Source organism: Salmo trutta, chromosome 36 (genome assembly GCF_901001165.1).
Source record: "Salmo trutta chromosome 36, fSalTru1.1, whole genome shotgun sequence".
Taxonomy (NCBI): domain Eukaryota; kingdom Metazoa; phylum Chordata; class Actinopteri; order Salmoniformes; family Salmonidae; genus Salmo; species Salmo trutta.
The window spans coordinates 32,999,035-33,016,812 of NC_042992.1; the positions used below are offsets into that span (position 1 = coordinate 32,999,035).

At 44.5% G+C, this 17,778-nt stretch overlaps 2 protein-coding genes across 2 annotated transcripts; one reads left to right on the top strand and one right to left on the bottom strand.

Moving 5' to 3' along the window:
• Window positions 1-10,905, bottom strand: LOC115175931 (flotillin-1). Its single transcript, XM_029735585.1, has 13 exons — window positions 10,746-10,905; window positions 10,026-10,086; window positions 9,161-9,236; window positions 8,933-9,023; window positions 8,273-8,416; window positions 6,574-6,693; window positions 6,334-6,429; window positions 3,473-3,625; window positions 3,057-3,238; window positions 2,779-2,824; window positions 2,281-2,418; window positions 1,897-2,061; window positions 1-1,119 (listed from the first exon to the last, which is right to left on the bottom strand). The coding sequence occupies exons 2-13, from the start codon at window positions 10,066-10,068 to the stop codon at window positions 1,099-1,101; spliced, it is 1,275 nt and encodes a 424-aa protein (XP_029591445.1). The 5' UTR covers window positions 10,069-10,086; window positions 10,746-10,905; the 3' UTR covers window positions 1-1,098.
• Window positions 10,906-12,203: 1,298 nt separating this feature from the next.
• LOC115175933 (tubulin beta chain) lies at window positions 12,204-17,669 on the top strand. Its single transcript, XM_029735587.1, has 4 exons — window positions 12,204-12,381; window positions 15,323-15,431; window positions 15,793-15,903; window positions 16,073-17,669. The coding sequence occupies exons 1-4, from the start codon at window positions 12,325-12,327 to the stop codon at window positions 17,128-17,130; spliced, it is 1,335 nt and encodes a 444-aa protein (XP_029591447.1). The 5' UTR covers window positions 12,204-12,324; the 3' UTR covers window positions 17,131-17,669.
• The last annotated feature ends 109 nt before the right edge of the window (window positions 17,670-17,778 follow it).

Sequence of the window (17,778 nt, forward strand, 5' to 3'; positions counted from 1 at the left end):
TTTCAAACTGAAAATTACTCCCTTTATTATTCATTACCACAGCTGCTATTTCCGTTGATCTGAGGACCACCTAAAGAATAATGTAGCTTCAATGCTAACAGTACATCTCAATTAACATAAATAGTACAACTTCACATTACAGTGCGTAGCGTGAAGTTGCAGAAGTGCAATCATTCCATGATTATAACGTCATATTACATGTTGACAGCTATAACAGAGCAGTAAACCAGTCCCCTAGCACTCTGGACAAAAGGAATGCAAGTCACATTTGTGAGAACTGCTACATAATCTGCTTGACTAAAAGGTCCTTTCTAACGAATATCGATTAAATAGGATAATTCCGTGTGAGAGATGTAGAAAGTACAACGAAAACAACATCAAAAACACGCAAGGTACGTGTCGTAACAGTGACTGTACACACATCAATGGGAAAGCACACATTTCACAGATAGAAATCCATTGAAAATAATAATATATCGAGAAACAACAGTTGACTGGCCTATTCACACTACTTCTCCCAAGAGCCTTTGCAGGTATAGATTAGAATATTGGATACTTTGAATGGTGAATATTTTTTACATTCATTGTAACTCAAACTTAGTGCCAACCGAGCCATGACATTTTCTCTTAACCAATTACATTTCGTCAGACTAAAACGACAACCAGTAACATTAAAAACAATGAAAGACTGAAACGTGGATTTGGTCGGGTCCCCTTTTCTTCTGATGAGTAAGACCGAGCGCTGCGAATGACAATACTGGATGGACGAGTTGATTGCGCGCTTGCATTGAACTCGCCAGTTAAGATGCACTTAGGGTTTGGCAGCAAGGCAGTGGACACAGGCAGTTAGGAGGAGGAATCCAGGGCCAAATAGAAAACGGGTTAGAGGTGAAAGGTTAGAGGTGAGATAGACAGAGAAAAGGGGTACTAAGACACGTGGAAAGAAGAGGGGATCGATAGAAAGGGTTGATCATAGAAACAGATACGTCGTTGGTATAACATCCTTGAGGAGAGAAGGCAAGGCTGTGACAGTAGACACATACGCAGACACAGGCAGGGCTATGATGATAGGTCTACCTGAGCACCCGGAGCCTCTCCTCAGCCCATACGAGTCGCCACCTAGAGGATGGACGGACAGGTTGAGAGAGAGGGAGATGGAGAGAGAGAGACCGAGAGCGAGAGGGTGGGGTTGGGGGTGGGGGGGGAGATTTGGAGAGAGAGAGAAAATGAAGGAGTAAGGATTCACAAAGTAGGATCAGTGAGCTAGCCAACTAGGTTTACCAACAATACGAACATTACTATCCTGCAATTGGCATGATATATTATCTTGTACATGATACTTACGATGACACATGTTAACCTTTAGCATTCTTCATAAACCGTCAATGGAAGAGTTATACATGTACATGCGTGTTTGTCACAGTTATCTGGGAAGTTATTCATATATCCTATCCTGTGAAATATAACTGTAGAGCGTTGGTCCAGTAGCTGAAAGGTCGCTGGTTCGAATACCTGGTCTGTTGATATATCCTTGAGTTAGGCACTTAACCCTAATTTGCTCCGAGGGCGCTGTACTACCATGGCTGTACTACCATGGCTGTACTACCATGGCTGTACTACCATGGCTGTACTACCATGGCTGTACTACCATGGCTGTACTACCATGGCTGTACTACCATGGCTGTACTACCATGGCTGTACTACCATGGCTGACCTTGTAAAACAACACATTTCACTGCACCTCTCCGGTGTATGTGACAATCATTTTTGGGGGCGGTGGGGGGGTAACAACTGGTATAATTAATTGGAGACCTACTGAGAATGTTGTTACACAGGCAAATAGAAGTCATCTTGTTATATAATACATCCCACACATCGATGGGTAGGCCGTCTCACCTGTGAGATGTTGATTCCGGTCAGTTTCTCCACCGCCGCTGGTAGGCGGGTCATGATGTCTAGCACCTCCCCTGTGAGCTGGGCCGCGCCCACCTCGCCGCCCCCGCTGGAAATCATGGTGATCTTCTGAGCCTGCGCCAGAGGCCTACTGATCTCCTCCGCCATCTAGAGGAGGGCACAGGCACATACGAGAGGTGTCCGTCCAGTTTCTATGCCCGGTGATCCGATTTGGGGCTCTGGAACTATGTGTACGAACTAACTTTCTATCAGTGTTGTGACTTGTTCATGCAAATCTTCGACTCAATGCAGGATTTAGGCGATCGTTAAACGCGCACATCTCATATGTGTATTTGAGCTCCGTCTCTTCAAAGGTTTGTTTCTCACTAGTGGTAGTTGCTCCAGCAGCATGTCCACCATGGCTCCCTCCTTGTACTGCTGGAAGGCTTCGGCCTTCTTGGCCATCTGCTCTGCCTCGGCCCTCCCCTTCGCCTCCACAGCAAAGGCCTCCGCATCTCCCTTAATCTGAGAGAGAGAGAGAGAGAGAGAGAGAGAGAGAGAGAGAGAGAGAGAGAGAGAGAGAGAGAGAGAGAGAGAGAAAAGAACATTTTGTGTTGACGGCCATACTATGTTGTTCCAGCTTCCTTGGGTGTAACTTATCGTAAGTTAACTGCAATATTTAGTAGTATTGATTGAACAAGCAAAATGGCTTGAGTGTGGTGAACATGGACTTATCCTATTGCTATTAAAGTTCTCTCTGCTCATACGAGTCACCGACACAAGAATGAGCTGCTTTTAGGGGTAAAACAAGCTTGGAACAGTAACAGTCCTATACTAACAATGTAGTTTTCAGAATCTATCTCGAACAATGTGATGCTCACTCACCCTAATGGACTCTGCTTCAGCCTCTGCCTCCATGATGAGCTGTGCACTGTGGGAAGAGAAACATTTATTTGATCTCATACACCTTGGTTGGCCAGTGAGGTATACAGTACGGATATAGTACATTGTACATATTCAGTATAGTTTGAATATGTGTTTTTTTGTCTGTCTCATACTCCATAGAAAGCATTAATATCTAGTATATTTTCATTGTCTATGCAATTGTTCACAAAATACAATATATAATGTGTGAAAGGTCATTTGGAGACCCTGTTACTCACCGCTGGGCCTCGGCCAGCTTCTCCAGGCGGTATCTCTCGGCCTCAGCGGGCTTCTTGACCTTAGCCTCCAGCTCCTTCTCCCTGCGGGTGATCTCCTGCTCCTGGAGCATGATCTGCTGAGAGCGCTCCACCACCTTGACCTGCATCTTCTCCTCCTCGATGCGCTGCTTGGTCTTAGCCACCTGACAGGGAGGGTTCAAACAGTAAGACCAAGATCTCAGTAGCGCTCCTTATGACCATTTTTAAGAGGTTATGTTTTACCTCTATATTTTTTATTGAATATTCTGTGTTTTATTTTTGTGTTGTTTTGTTTCAATTGGTTTGGTGAGCTGCTTTCCATTTTGAGGACAAACAAATAACGAGATTGGGTGTGCAATACAATACATCCATATCTTAGTGTAATATCATGGACATACCTGTAGCTGGTAGGCCATCTCGGACTCCGCCTTCTTGGTGTTGACTTCGATGTCATAGGATGCTTTCTTCAGCTCATAGTCCCTCTGAGCCTTGGCCATCTGGATCTCATTTACATACTGGGCTGAGATCTTCTCCTGCATGGCATGGGCTTCCTACAGAGAGAGACACAGAGAGAGGAAATAAGAAACGAGGAGTTTGGAGATGGAAAGGTTGAGATGGAGTACCAGGAAAGAGAAAAGTAATGTATCTATTTATTTCACCTTTATTTAACCAGTTAGGCTAGTTGAGAGCAAGTTCTCATTTACAGAAGATGAGTGTGCAAGTAGAGATACGGGTGTGCAAAGGAGCAAAATAAATAAAATAAATAATAGTATGGGGATAAGGTAGTTGGATGGGCTATTTACAGATGGGCTATGTACAGGTGCAGTGATCTGTGAGCTGCTCTGACAGCTGGTGCTTAAAGTTAGTGAGGGAGGTATGAGTCTCCAGCTTCAGTGATTTTTGCAGTTCGTTCCAGTCATTGGCAGCAGAGAACTGGAAGGAAAGGCAGCCAAAGGGGGATTTGGCTTTGGGGGTGACCAGTGAAATATACAGTGGGGGAAAGAAGTATTTGATCCCCTGCTGATTTTGTACGTTTGCCCACTGATAAAGAAAGGATCAGTCTATAATTTTAATGGTAGGTTTATTTGAACAGTGAGAGACAGAATAACAACAAAAATATCCAGAAAATCGCATGTCAAAAATGTTATAAATTGATTTGCATTTTAATGAGGGAAATAAGTATTTGACCCCCTCTCAATCAGAAAGATTTCTGTCTCCCAGGTGTCTTTTATACAGGTAACGAGCTGAGATTAGGAGCACACTCTTAAAGGGAGTGCTCCTAATCTCAGCTTGTTACCTGTATAAAAGACACCTGTCCACAGAAGCAATCAATCAATCAGATTCCAAACTCTTCACCATGGCCAAGACCAAAGAGCTCTCCAAGGATGTCAGGGACAAGATTTTAGACCTACACAAGGCTGGAATGGGCTACAAGACCATCGCCAAGCAGCTTGGTGAGAAGGTGACAACAGTTGGTGCGATTATTCGCAAATGGAAGAAACACAAAAGAACTGTCAATATCCCTCGGCCTGGGGCTCCATGCAAGATCTCACCTCGTGGAGTTGCAATGATCATGAGAACGGTGAGGAATCAGCCCAGAACTACACGGGGAGGATCTTGTCAATGATCTCAAGGCAGCTGAGACCATTGTCACCAAGAAAACAATTGGTAACACACTACGCCGTGAAGGACTGAAATCCTGCAGCGCCCGCAAGGTCCCCCTGCTCAAGAATACATATACATGCCCGTCTGAAGTTTGCCAATGAACATCTGAATGACTCAGAGGACAACTGGTGAAAGTGTTGTGGTCAGATGAGACCAAAATGGGGCTCTTTGGCATCAACTCAACTCGGCGTGTTTGGAGAAGGAGGAATGCTGCCTATGACCCCAAGAACACCATCTCCACCGTCAAACATGGAGGTGGAAACATTATGCTTTGGGGGTGTTTTTCTGCTAAGGGGACAGGACAACTTCACCGCATCATTTGACGGGGCCATGTACTGTCAAATTTTGGGTGAGAACCTCCTTCCCTCAGCCAGGGCATTGAAAATGGGTCGTGGATGGGTATTCCAGCATGACAATGACTCAAAACACACGGCCAAGGCAACAAAGGAGTAGCTCAAGAAGAAGCACATTAACCTGAGTGGCCTAGCCAGTCTCCAGACCTTAATCCCATAGAAAATCTGTGGAGGGAGCTGAAGGTTCGAGTTGCCAAACGTCAGCCTCGAAACCTTAATGACTTGGAGAAGATCTGCAAAGAGGAGTGGGACAAAATCCCTCCTGAGATGTGTGCAAACCTGGTGGCCAACTACAAGAAACATCTGACCTCTGTGATTGCCAACAAGGGTTTTGCCACCAAGTATTAAGTCATGTTTTGCAGAGGGGTCAAATACTTATTTCCCTCATTAAAATGGAAATCATTTTATAACATTTTTGACATGCGTTTTTCTGGATTTTTTTGTTGTTATTCTGTCTCTCACTGTTCATATAAATCTACCATTAAATTATAGACTGATAATTTCTTTGTAAGTGGGCAAACGTACAAAATCAGCAGGGGATCAAATACTTTTTTCCCCCACTGTACCTGCTGGAGCGCATGCTACGGGTGGGTGCTGCTATGGTGACCTGTGAGCTGAGATAAGTCGGGGCTTTACCTAGCAAAGACTTAAAGATGACCTGGAGCCAGTGGGTTTGGCGACGAATATGAAGCGAGGGCCAGCCAACGAGAGCATACAGGTCACAGTGGTGGGTAGTATATGGGGCTTTGGTGACAAAACGGATGGCACTGTGATAGACTGCATCCAATTTGCTGAGTAGAGTGTTGGAGGCTATTTTGTAAATGACATCACCGAAGTCAAGGATCGGTAGGATAGTCAGTTTTACGAGGGTATGTTTGGCAGCATGAGTGAAGGAGGCTTTGTTGCGAAATAGAAAGCCGATTCTAGATTTAATTTTGGATTGGAGATGCTTAATGTGAGTCTGGAAGGAGAGATCTATGTATATATGTTTCTATATAGATATGGGGAATTGTAAATGATGCAGACAATTACATTGATGGAAACTACAATCTATCTGCAATATTAAAGTTGGTCTACCCCCCCAAAATAAAAAACATCAAGTAAGAACGGATAAGGAAAACCAAGCAAAAGAAAATATGATGGTGAATTTTGAAATAAACAAGAGCAAGGTAAAGGATAACGGGTTGAAGAAGAGAAGGTAGAAAGAATGAGAGACCAGAGAGAAGGGAGGGGTGGCTCACCCTGATCACAGCATCCCTCTTGAACTGGGCCTCTCCGATGCGGGCGTCTTTCTGTACCTGGGCGGTCCTGGATTTCCCCAGGGAGTGGAGGTAGTCCTGAACCACAGAGAGGAAGACAACAACATGCTTTTAGTTTAGGGTCGATTATTTACCTGGCATCCATCTAGTGTCCATTATTTACCTAGTATTGGAGAAGCTGCAAAAAATGGAGTCTCCATTGAAAGTAGAGAGAGAAAGCACCTGGTCATCGTGAACGTCTTTGAGCGTGTAGCTGACCACGCTGATGCCCATGTTGACCAGGTCAGACGAGGCCACCTTGAACACCTCCTCCGAGAACTTCTTACGGTCCCTATAGATCTCCTGATGGAGGGGAAAATAACAGAGTTAGGGCCTATGTTGATATACCTTCATTTGACAATAAAAAGATGCAGTGCTCCCTCTCCATCATGTTACTATGTTGTTGAACACATAGCCAGAAATAGATTTCCATATGACTAAGGTTCGACTATATATATATAAAACGGTTTGATTTGTTGTTTGTTATGGTCTGTTTGTTATGGTCTGTTTGTAGTCTGTTTGTGGTCTGTTTGTTATGGTCTGTTTGTTATGGTCTGTTTATGGTCTGTTTATTATGGTCTGTTTGTGGTCTGTTTGTTATGGTCTGTTTATGGTCTGTTTGTTATAGTCTGTTTATGGTCCGTTTGTTACGGTCTGTTTGTTATGGTATGTTTGTTATGGTCTGTTTATGGTCTGTTTTATATGGTCTGTTTATGGTCTGTTTGTGGTCTGTTTTATATGGTCTGTTTATGGTCTGTTTGTTATGGTCTGTTTATGGCCTATTTGATATGGTCTGTTTATGATCTGTTTATGGCCTGTTTGCTATGGTCTGTTTGTTTTGGTCTGTTTGTTATGGTCTGTTTATTATGGTAGGTCACAAGCCATTTCTAACATGCAATGTGCTGTTTTGCGTATGGTACATACACTACCGTTCAAAAGTTTGGGGTCACTTAGAAATATCCTTGTTTTTGAAAGAAAAGCACATTTTTTGTCCATTAAAATAACATGAAATTGATCAGAAATACAATGTAGACATTGTTAATGTTGTAAATTACTATTGTAGCTGGAAACCATCACTCCTGTGTTCCAAAGGCACATTGTGTTAGCTAATCCAAGTTTATCATTTTATCATCCCATTCCGGGATGCTGGCCTTCTAGGCAGAGTTGCAAAGAAAAATCCATATCTCAGACTGGTCAATAAAAATAAAAGATTAAGATGGGCAAAAGACCACAGACACTGGACAGAGGAACTCTGCCTAGAAGGCCAGCATCCCGGAGTCGCCTCTTCACTGTTGACGTTGAGACTGGCGTTTTGAGGGTACTATTTAATGAAGCTGCCAGTTGAGGACCTGTGAGGCATATGTTTCTCAAACTAGTGTACATACAAAAATACCCTCTAATAAAAGGTGACATTATGTATAGTGTCGCCTCATATTAAACAATTGATCTCAAATCCAAAATGCTGGAGTATAGGGCCAAATTAAAAGTTTTAGCTTCGCTGTCCAAATAAATGGGTAGGGGAGTGCATCTCTGGCCATAGCTCTTGGGTTTGGTCATGGCTTTAAAGCATTGAAATCAGTGATCTGCTACAATGTGCTGTTTGTTTATCTGTAACTGTGGATGTGGCCAGTATGGGTGCTATCCAGTTTACCTCATGCAACCATGAAGAAGGCAAATAGTGCTGAAATGTTTCTATATTGCACTAAAATGAGTGAGCTGCTATAATGTAGCCTGACCCCAGATCTGTTTGTGACATCTTGCAAAACAGATGTTCTACAACAGGTTGGTAAAAACAAGCATTGTGATTGGGTACTCGACAGGTACTCGGCTTCGCCTTGTACCTACGACTGCAGCACAGCTGTGCTAAAAAGGTCAAGTTTACCTCCACAGTCAGGTGGGCGATGATGGCCCTCTGGTGACCCTCCAGCGTCTCCAGGGCGATTTGGGCGATCTCGCCCTCCGACTTCCCCATGAACATCTGACAAGCTGCGGCCAGCATCTGCTTGTTCTGCCCCTGGATCTTCATCTGGACGGAGGAGAGCACACTGGTTAATAGTTCATTAGGGCACGCAACCGAAAACATTTTTGAAATGTTTTGAAACAGAAAACAAAAATGTGCATTTTATGAGCAGGTTCAGGTAGTCCCTCCCTGTTTTAGTCTGTTGTTGGTGATTAATGAGCATGACTCAGGTGTGCACAGTGCTAAACAAACAGAAGCATCTGCTGTATACTACCCGACTACACAGCAGTAGTAGTTGTACTAACACTCCAACAGGCAGGGTTACTCAGTTCTGTCCAAAGCACAAGCAAGTGAGGTATTTAATCATTTAATACCAGTGTATAAATGAATGATATAAGCAAAACAGTTGGCATGTTTTAATTGGCTACTTGATACCATTATTGCCCACCTGACTGTGGAGGTAAACGTTTTAGCACAGTTGTGCTGCGGTCATTGATACAAGGCTTAAAAGTGATGTAACAGAATAGTGCAGCTACATTGGCTCAGGAAGAAATGGAGACAGAGAAAGATGGAGAGACAAACCTGGGCAATACCAGTGACCGAGATGGGAACCCCATGGCGGGTGTAGACTTTATCACTCTTCACGTTCAGCGTCAGAGTGTTCAGGGAGATCCTGGGAGAGAGGAGAGGAAAGGAGGGAGAGATATAGTCATTCCACAATGCTGTAGGATGATATCCCAAAACAATGGCAAATGGCAACGCACGGCCAATGTATGCGTTTGCAGACATGAACAGGAAAAGAGACCGCACCTCTGGATCTTCTGAACACAGGGAAGCACAAACACTCTGCCTCCAGAAATCATTACTGGAGGAGAACGGCAGAGCCCTGAGAAACAGAAAGCGAGAGAGGGAGAGCGAGAGAGGGAGAGCGAGAGAGGGAGAGCGAGAGAGAGCGAGAGAGAGAGGGAGAGAGCGAGAGAGGGAGAGCGAGAGAGGGAGAGCGAGAGAGAGAGAGAGCAAGAGAGAGAGGGAGAGAGCGAGAGAGGGAGAGAGGGAGAGAGAGAGGGAGAGCGAGAGAGGGAGAGAGAGAGAGAGAGGGAGAGCGAGAGAGAGAGAGAGAGCGAGAGAGAGAGGGAGAGAGCGAGAGAGGGAGAGCGAGAGAGGGAGAGCGAGAGAGAGAGAGAGAGCGAGAGAGGGAGAGCGAGAGAGGGAGAGCGAGAGAGGGAGAGCGAGAGAGAGAGAGAGAGCGAGAGAGGGAGAGCGAGAGAGGGAGAGCGAGAGAGGGAGAGCGAGAGAGGGAGAGCGAGAGAGAGAGAGAGAGCGAGAGAGAGAGAGAGCGAGAGAGGGAGAGCGAGAGCGAGAGAGAGCGAGAGAGGGTGAGAGCGAGAGAGGGAGAGCGAGAGAGCGAGAGAGAGAGAGAGAGCGAGAGAGGGAGAGCGAGAGAGAGAGAGAGAGCGAGAGAGCGAGAGAGGGAGAGAGCGAGAGAGGGAGAGCGAGAGCGAGAGAGAGAGGGTGAGAGCGAGAGAGGGAGAGCGAGAGCGAGAGAGGGTGAGAGCGAGAGAGGGAGGGCGAGAGGATGGTGAGATACGCATGTGAGTATTACTACCATCTTACAGCTCTTTAATGTAATATGTTCATAAATGGAGAGTAGAATTGTATTGATTAGAGAATGGACCTGACACCACCATAGCTTCATTTGGACCACATGTGTAGAACATGTTTTTCTCCCTCAGATTCTAGAAAGACAAAAAACAACACACACACACACACACACAATTTAATTCAACAATTTCATATACCAAGCTTCAATGCTTGGCAATGGCCTGACAGTGGGCTACTTAAGAGTCGTACCTTGGCCTATTGCTCAAGCATTTATAGCTTATTTCATCAGTCATGCTTGACAGCTTTGACTGAAATCTATACAGTAGACCTAATAATAATTTCATATAGCTACTGTAAGTAACAAATGGGACTAAACGTTTTCTATATTTCAATTAAGATTTAATCCGAATTTGAGCAGGTAGTCAGTATTAGAACTAATGTGATCTTCTCCGTGAAAATCCAAGGGGGCAGGATCCTTGAGAAAGTTCTCGAGACAACACTGGCAGCTAATTTAATTTGCGTAAATGTTGCGCATCATCACCCAGGACATTTTGCTGCATAAAGAGCATAGAAAGACGAGCTCATATATGTATCAACAAATGTATCAACACACATGCTAATGGTATGTAAATAAAACATGCAAGACTGTAGCAACTCGTTACCAAATTATACAAATGTGTCCAATTCCACTATCCTTTTTGCCAGACCCCACTGCTGTTTACATACATTGCAATCCGAGATGCAATGCATCAAATCAATCGAATGATTAGGCGAAATATGTCCATTTACTTACCAATTTGACAGAATGAACTAATGCAGAATGCAAATGTATAGATTATTGTTTTTGCTCTCAAAATACAGCAGCGTTATTCTTGCTATCGTCTGTCCAATGACTGTGTGTATATATGAAGCGTTCGTCCCGTTATAGCTCTTCCCGTCAAAAGCGTCTATCCATCGTCTCACGCCCATTACAAAATGTGCTGTCGCCATCTGGTGTTGCGGTGGTGAATTAAATTTCATTCAATGATCAGTGTGAAATACTTCAGTATTTAGGATACAATATCGAATTACTTAGCTATATCAACAAAAGTATTGACTTTATGCTCTTTAGTTGAAGTTTTTTATTTGTTGTTTATTTGATGTGACGCCCCTCTCTCTCTCTCTCTCTACCGCACCAGCTGTCTCAACCTCTGACTGCTCAGCTATGAAAAGCCAACTGACGTTTACTCCTGAGGTGCTGACCTGTTACACCCTCTACAACCACTGTGATTATTATTTGACCCTGCTGGTCATGTATGAACGTTTGAACATCTTGAAGAACGTTCTAGCCTTAAGGACCATGCACTCTTATAATCTCCACCCGGGACAGCCAGAAGAGGACTGGCCACCCCTCAGAGTCTGGTTCCTCTCTATGTTTCCTCCTAGGTTCCTGCCTTTCTAGGGAGGTTTTCCTAGCCACCGCGCTCCTACACCTGCATTGCTTGCTGTTTGGGGTTTTAGGCTGGGTTTCTGTATAAGCCCTTTGTGACATCAGCTGATGTAAAAAGGGCTTTATAAATACATTTGATTGATTGGTGTGGAGCTTAAATGTGTGCTTCATACAACCACCCCATTGAATGTTTGTCTTACTAAGGCCTCAGACGCAGTGACCTGGGGTAATCAGCACAGCACATATATATGTAACCATGCTACATTGGATGTTATAACCAAACAGCAGAAGATAGTATTCTGCATAATCATTATATTTGTTTTAAACTCAAAATTTAGGATGATGAACATCAATTTTGGGTTTATTGTAGTAAGGTTATCAATATGTAAGTCATTTGTCTTGGCTGATCTGATTTCAGGGAATCAATTGTTGTACATAATATTGATTTCTGATTGTTTTATTCAAGGAACTATTTTCACATCTAATAGGGGGGGATTATTTTCCAACAATACATTTTTCCAATAAATTTTTATACGATTTTATAGGAGTCTTACAGGATTCGAGGCAAATCATACAATTCATGATCATCTAGTTTAGAAAATCTTTGATAGCGAGTGCGCTGACTCCATGTCCTGCCAGCTCCAACAGGGCAGTGTAACAGGACGGGACGCGGCACTCCCTCTCCACTTCCGGCCCCTTTCTTTACGGCAGAGAAACCCTTTAGATTTTCTTTCCTCATCCAATCAAGATTGGGTTTCCGAAGTCCTTGACCAATCATTAGCGCAAGCTTCGGTTTGGCCACTGTCCAGTCTTTTACATTCTTTGTCCCGCCTTGCTCAAAGGTGGCATCCACATACTTCACAGTGGTGAGTGTGTCAACAGCGTCGACAAAACAGCACTTCAGTTTATTCTCTTGTATTTTCAATTACTACACGCTTACAAAATGAGGGAAATTGTACACATTCAGGCCGGGCAGTGCGGTAACCAGATTGGGGCCAAGGTAAGAATCTTAAAAACTAAAACGAACAATGTCTAGTCTTACATTTGGGAATTCATAAATAATGCATTGTACAAACTATTTGTTGCTTCTCAAAAAGTTGTATTCTAGACTATGGGTATTTTAAGTTACAAAAAAAATCCACTTAGCCTAAGTGATGAACATTCAATGCAGTATTTTCCGTTATGGTCTCTTTTTCTAACATGAGGCCATTTAAAGTTCTCAATGGATGAAGAGTACCGGAATGAATATGTCTTTTGTTGTCTGCTTTTCAGTCCAGTTGTAAAGCTTCTACGTCGTTTTTGTTCTTTATGGGATATACATTTATCTTTTGCCAATGTAGACTAGTCTTAGAAGAAAGCACAACTGGATAAACGATGACAGTTATTTTATTACGGTAAGAATATCCTCCGGGACTATTGAGACGTGATTTCGCTGGGCGTCTGTCTGCTCTTTATGCCACGCTCATTGTTCCGTGTCTGGAATAGACTTTTCTTCAATAGACTACGAAAAAGAGATGTCTAAAATGAAGACTTTAAAACACAGATGAAAAAAACATCTAGACATTTATACACAAGACACTTCGTCCTAAAGTTATGGCACGGTGGAAAACCTATAGCTTTACATAGGCTTGTTCACCCCCCCGCGGTTTACAGATGTTGACGCGGAAAGATTGCTTTTTCGAGATTTTTTTTTTTTGGGGGGGGGGTTGACAAGTTTACATTTCCTATACTTTTAGTCTCAGTAGCCTATGCGTATTCCCTTGCATTACACATTTAGGTAAGTCGGCTATGTCTTTAGATAGCCTCCTATCATATTATTGAGTCATCTTTAGGCAGTGGCACGCGTCAAACTTTAAACATAACTTGTTAAAGAGTAGTGGGCTTTTTTTACGACAAAAACGCGTCTGTTGCGCATTGACACGTCGCCTCTTGACTGAGTACGCATAATAGACCATTAAAATAAACCATTATTAACGCGATGGTGATTTAAATAGAATAGCGGGGACACTACAGCCGTTGTCTTATTGGAGCTGAATCAACGTCCTTTAATTTAAGGGGAAAAAAGGGGAAAGTTGCTGAAGCAGGCAAGGGAGAGATTAATGAACGGGCTCCCGAGTGGCGCAGCGATCTAAGGCACTACAGTCCCTAGTTCGAATCCAGGCTGTATCACATCCGGCTGTGATTGTAAGTTCCATAGGGCGGCGCACAATTTGTCCAGCGTCGTTCAGGTTTGGCCGGGGTAGGCCGTCATTGTAAATAAGAATTTGTTTGTAACTGACTTGCCTAGTTAAATAATAAATATAAAACGCCAACAACTGTGAAGGGGACTTCTGGGGAGGGATATGAACAGGCTGTGGACTATGAGAGCACATGACATCGTTTAAATGACTAATGCTTGTGATAAGTAGTCGAGTAGACACTTTAGTGTAACCTATATGTTTTTATCCACAACTTTGTTATTTTACACAACACCATTTGGGGACACCAGCCATAGAGGGTCCAGTGGGCCAGTGAAATGTCATCAACATAATGTAATATCCACAAGGCCTCAATAACTCTCTTTAAATATGTTGTCTATACCAAATAGGTACATAAGTCTATTCAGGCCTACCCTTTGTAGTGAATGGAATTCTTATGGGAAATGGAGTGTCAATAGTCTAACTTGGTAGCCCTAACTTATTGATGTGTTAAATGCAAATGTGTATTACCAGACAGCACAGTGAACAAGAATGGGCCATTTCACTAATATTTCTTGATATTGAGAGGGGTTCAAGAATAGATGGTAAAGTGGGGTGAAAGCTCAAAGAGGCGTTTCATATAAAACAAGGTTCTCGCGCTCTCTATTTCAGATTAGGGTCAGTTGAGTTCGCATCAATCTGTCCCAAGAGGCTAATTCCTCTGGGATGGTTCCACTTTGCCCGCTCACGTGGTAGCCTACCGAGTATTACTTCTCTCTCTCTCTCGTTCAGCCGTTTGTAACACATCTTCATGGACGGTAGATATTCTAACGTTAAGTATAGAGTTGTTTTCAGCAGCTCTTTACGCCCATCTCTTGAGCTTGTCTTCCACTCCAAGGCTAGATGTTTCTCCACATTACTCCGATCCCTTGTTGTTGCTGCAGCCCTCCCAGGTCAGAAAAGTGACATCAGCAGTAGTGACACGACCGTGCACGCGTGGATGTGTACGTGCATCCACATCCACACTCATGCATCTACACGCACTCCTCAGACTTCGAAATACCACACACACCATGGCTTTGCAGTGGGACAGCGAAGCTGAACTAACGAATACACCGAGCACACCACAACTGTGATTGCTCTGTACTGGGGGGGGGGGGGGGGGGGGGGGGGGGGGGGGGGGTACTCTGTAGCCTAGCTCGAAAAGCACCAATTCAGGAAGAGAAATGCGATTTTGAACGTGCTGCTCAATGTCTTGTGACTGCGAAGGCAATTATCTCTTGGGATATGCCTGTGGTTTCTACACTCCCTGAGAGAATTCGGCAGCATTTTTGTCCCCCCACCTGTGGTAGCTGGGAGGTCAGGAGCACACATCTGTGTCAGGATAGACAGCCCAACTGGATGACATTTTCAATAGTTTGGGAATTATGTCGTGGTATTGAATATCCCTACGGTATACGTTTCAACTTAACATAGTGTGTCTTGCATGATGTTTTGTATGTTATGTATTGTAGAGGATACCTTGTATGGTATAGGGTCTTGTTCATCTTTACAGCAATAGTCATTTTGTTCATGACATTTCTAATGTAATAATATAGTAACAGCAATAACCAAATATACTACCACTAGCCCCGCTTCCCAACCACTTGACCTCACACCACCCACATTCTGCTGGTAGTTCAGCCACTGAGGGCAACCTGCACGTTAGCAGTGCTGGCCTGTGTCAATTCGAGCCTCTCGGTTGACATTTCTCGACCTCTTTAGTTCTGGGAGGTGATCAGCGATGAACATGGCATCGACCCCACAGGCACCTACCACGGAGACAGCGACCTGCAGCTGGACAGGATCAGTGTCTACTACAACGAGGCTTCAGGTACCACACCTACACCCTCTACATTTACAAACAACCTTTCAACAGAAGAACGTCTTTGCTGCTTACGCAGACGTGTACATATATGCAAACGTACATACATATATGCATTTATTCTATTGAAATTGAGATTCATTTTAAATTCTATCCATAATGTGACGTAATGGGTGAACATCTCAACGTGGCAGGGGATACTGGATAGGATCACACATTTCGTGGACTAGTGGTGTTGTACAGGACGTGAGGTATTTTGTCCTCCCCCTGGTGGACAGACAGGAGCTCCACTCCTCTTGACATCATATAGCCCATTGTTCCCTGCAGTATTGAGCTGGTGTGTGTCTCTCTATCGTTGTCTCTCATGGAGGTGGCAAGTATGTACCCAGAGCGGTCCTAGTGGACCTGGAGCCCGGCACCATGGATTCTGTCAGATCCGGACCCTTCGGACAGATCTTCAGACCAGACAACTTTGTGTTTGGTAAGGAACTTGAGGGGTTTGGGTTTAGCACTGCTTGGACATTGAAGGGACATATCACTTTTAGTTAGCACATAGGAAAATGAAACACGGGGAAAAAGTCATTATGAAACAGACCTGTCGTTTCAGGTGTTTGAGGTCTTATGTCCCTCCTTTCCTCTGATGTTTCTAGGTCAGAGCGGTGCAGGAAACAACTGGGCAAAGGGCCACTACACTGAGGGAGCAGAGCTGGTGGACTCAGTCCTGGATGTGGTGAGGAAAGAGGCTGAGAGCTGCGACTGCCTCCAGGGCTTCCAGCTCACCCACTCCCTGGGTGGGGGCACTGGCTCGGGCATGGGCACCCTGCTCATCAGCAAGATCCGTGAAGAGTACCCCGACCGCATCATGAACACCTTCAGCGTGGTGCCCTCCCCTAAAGTATCAGACACTGTGGTGGAGCCCTACAATGCCACCCTGTCAGTCCACCAGCTAGTGGAGAACACCGACGAGACCTTCTGCATTGACAACGAGGCTCTCTACGACATCTGCTTCCGTACCCTCAAACTCACCACGCCCACCTACGGAGACCTCAACCACCTGGTGTCGGCCACCATGAGCGGAGTCACCACCTGCCTGCGTTTCCCCGGTCAGCTCAACGCCGACCTCCGCAAACTGGCCGTCAACATGGTACCTTTCCCCCGTCTCCACTTCTTCATCCCTGGCTTCGCCCCCCTCACCAGCAGGGGGAGCCAGCAGTACCGTGCCCTCACCGTGCCTGAGCTCACTCAGCAAGTGTTCGACGCCAAGAACATGATGGCCGCATGTGACCCGCGCCACGGTCGCTACCTTACTGTCGCCGCTGTCTTCCGTGGCCGCATGTCCATGAAGGAGGTGGACGAGCAGATGCTCAACGTCCAGAACAAGAACAGCAGCTACTTCGTTGAATGGATCCCCAACAACGTCAAGACGGCCGTGTGCGACATTCCTCCAAGAGGCCTCAAAATGGCCGTCACCTTCATCGGCAACAGCACAGCCATCCAGGAGCTGTTCAAGCGCATCTCTGAGCAGTTCACCGCCATGTTCCGCCGCAAGGCCTTCCTCCATTGGTACACCGGAGAGGGCATGGACGAGATGGAGTTCACTGAGGCCGAGAGCAACATGAACGACCTGGTGTCTGAGTACCAGCAGTACCAGGACGCCACTGCCGAGGAGGAGGGAGAGTTTGAGGAGGAGGCTGAGGAGGACGCTTAAAGACGGAGTGAAGCAACACGAGCGAGGAGGAGGAATTAGGAAAAGTCCTACAAAAAGTCTGAAAAATGACAAAATACCACAAAAAGAGAAAAACAAGAAAAGAACCAAAAGAAAACCGGAGGAATACTATAGAACGTAGCTGAGAAGAGGAGGAGCCCAATTGCCCACCCATAAATGAACTGGAAGATATTAGGGAGAGGTCTAGGAATTGAATTCCATTTGACCATAGCAAGGTTTTGAAACAAGATTATCTGAAGGAACCTCAGCAAATGTGTGTGTACAGAACATTTTAGTAAATGTTTACACATTGAACCAATTTTCAAATAGAAGCCATTGTTATTTTAGGTCAAGCCAGTTTGTCTATATGTTCAAACCCTGCTATAGTGTCAGGTATTGTTGACATCTGTACTGCACTATGAAGGGCTGAAACTGCAACTTTCTTGCATGTTTTTTTTTCAATTCTGAATATAATTGTTTTGATCCTTGAGAAAGTGAAAAGCAAGGTGCCTCCTGGGAGAAATAAAAAGGCATTTTTAGAAGACCTCTCTCTGTTGTTATTATTAGAAGGAAAATATTGATATTAGTGTGGTATAATGAAGCAATAATACACTCACAAGGAATCTATTAGAAACACTTACAGTAACACCA

Coding starts and splice junctions, on each gene's coding strand:
- LOC115175931 (XM_029735585.1), bottom strand. CDS start 10,068: ATGTTCTACACATGTGGTCCAAATGAAGCTATGGTGGTGTCAG. Junction 9,237..10,025: donor TGAAGCTATGGTGGTGTCAG/GTCCATTCTCTA, acceptor TCTGTTTCTCAG/GGCTCTGCCGTTCTCCTCCA. Junction 3,239..3,472: donor AGATGGCCTACCAGCTACAG/GTATGTCCATGA, acceptor CCTCCCTGTCAG/GTGGCTAAGACCAAGCAGCG.
- LOC115175933 (XM_029735587.1), top strand. CDS start 12,325: ATGAGGGAAATTGTACACATTCAGGCCGGGCAGTGCGGTAACCAGATT. Junction 15,432..15,792: donor CTACTACAACGAGGCTTCAG/GTACCACACCTA, acceptor TCTCTCATGGAG/GTGGCAAGTATGTACCCAGA. Junction 15,904..16,072: donor ACCAGACAACTTTGTGTTTG/GTAAGGAACTTG, acceptor TGATGTTTCTAG/GTCAGAGCGGTGCAGGAAAC.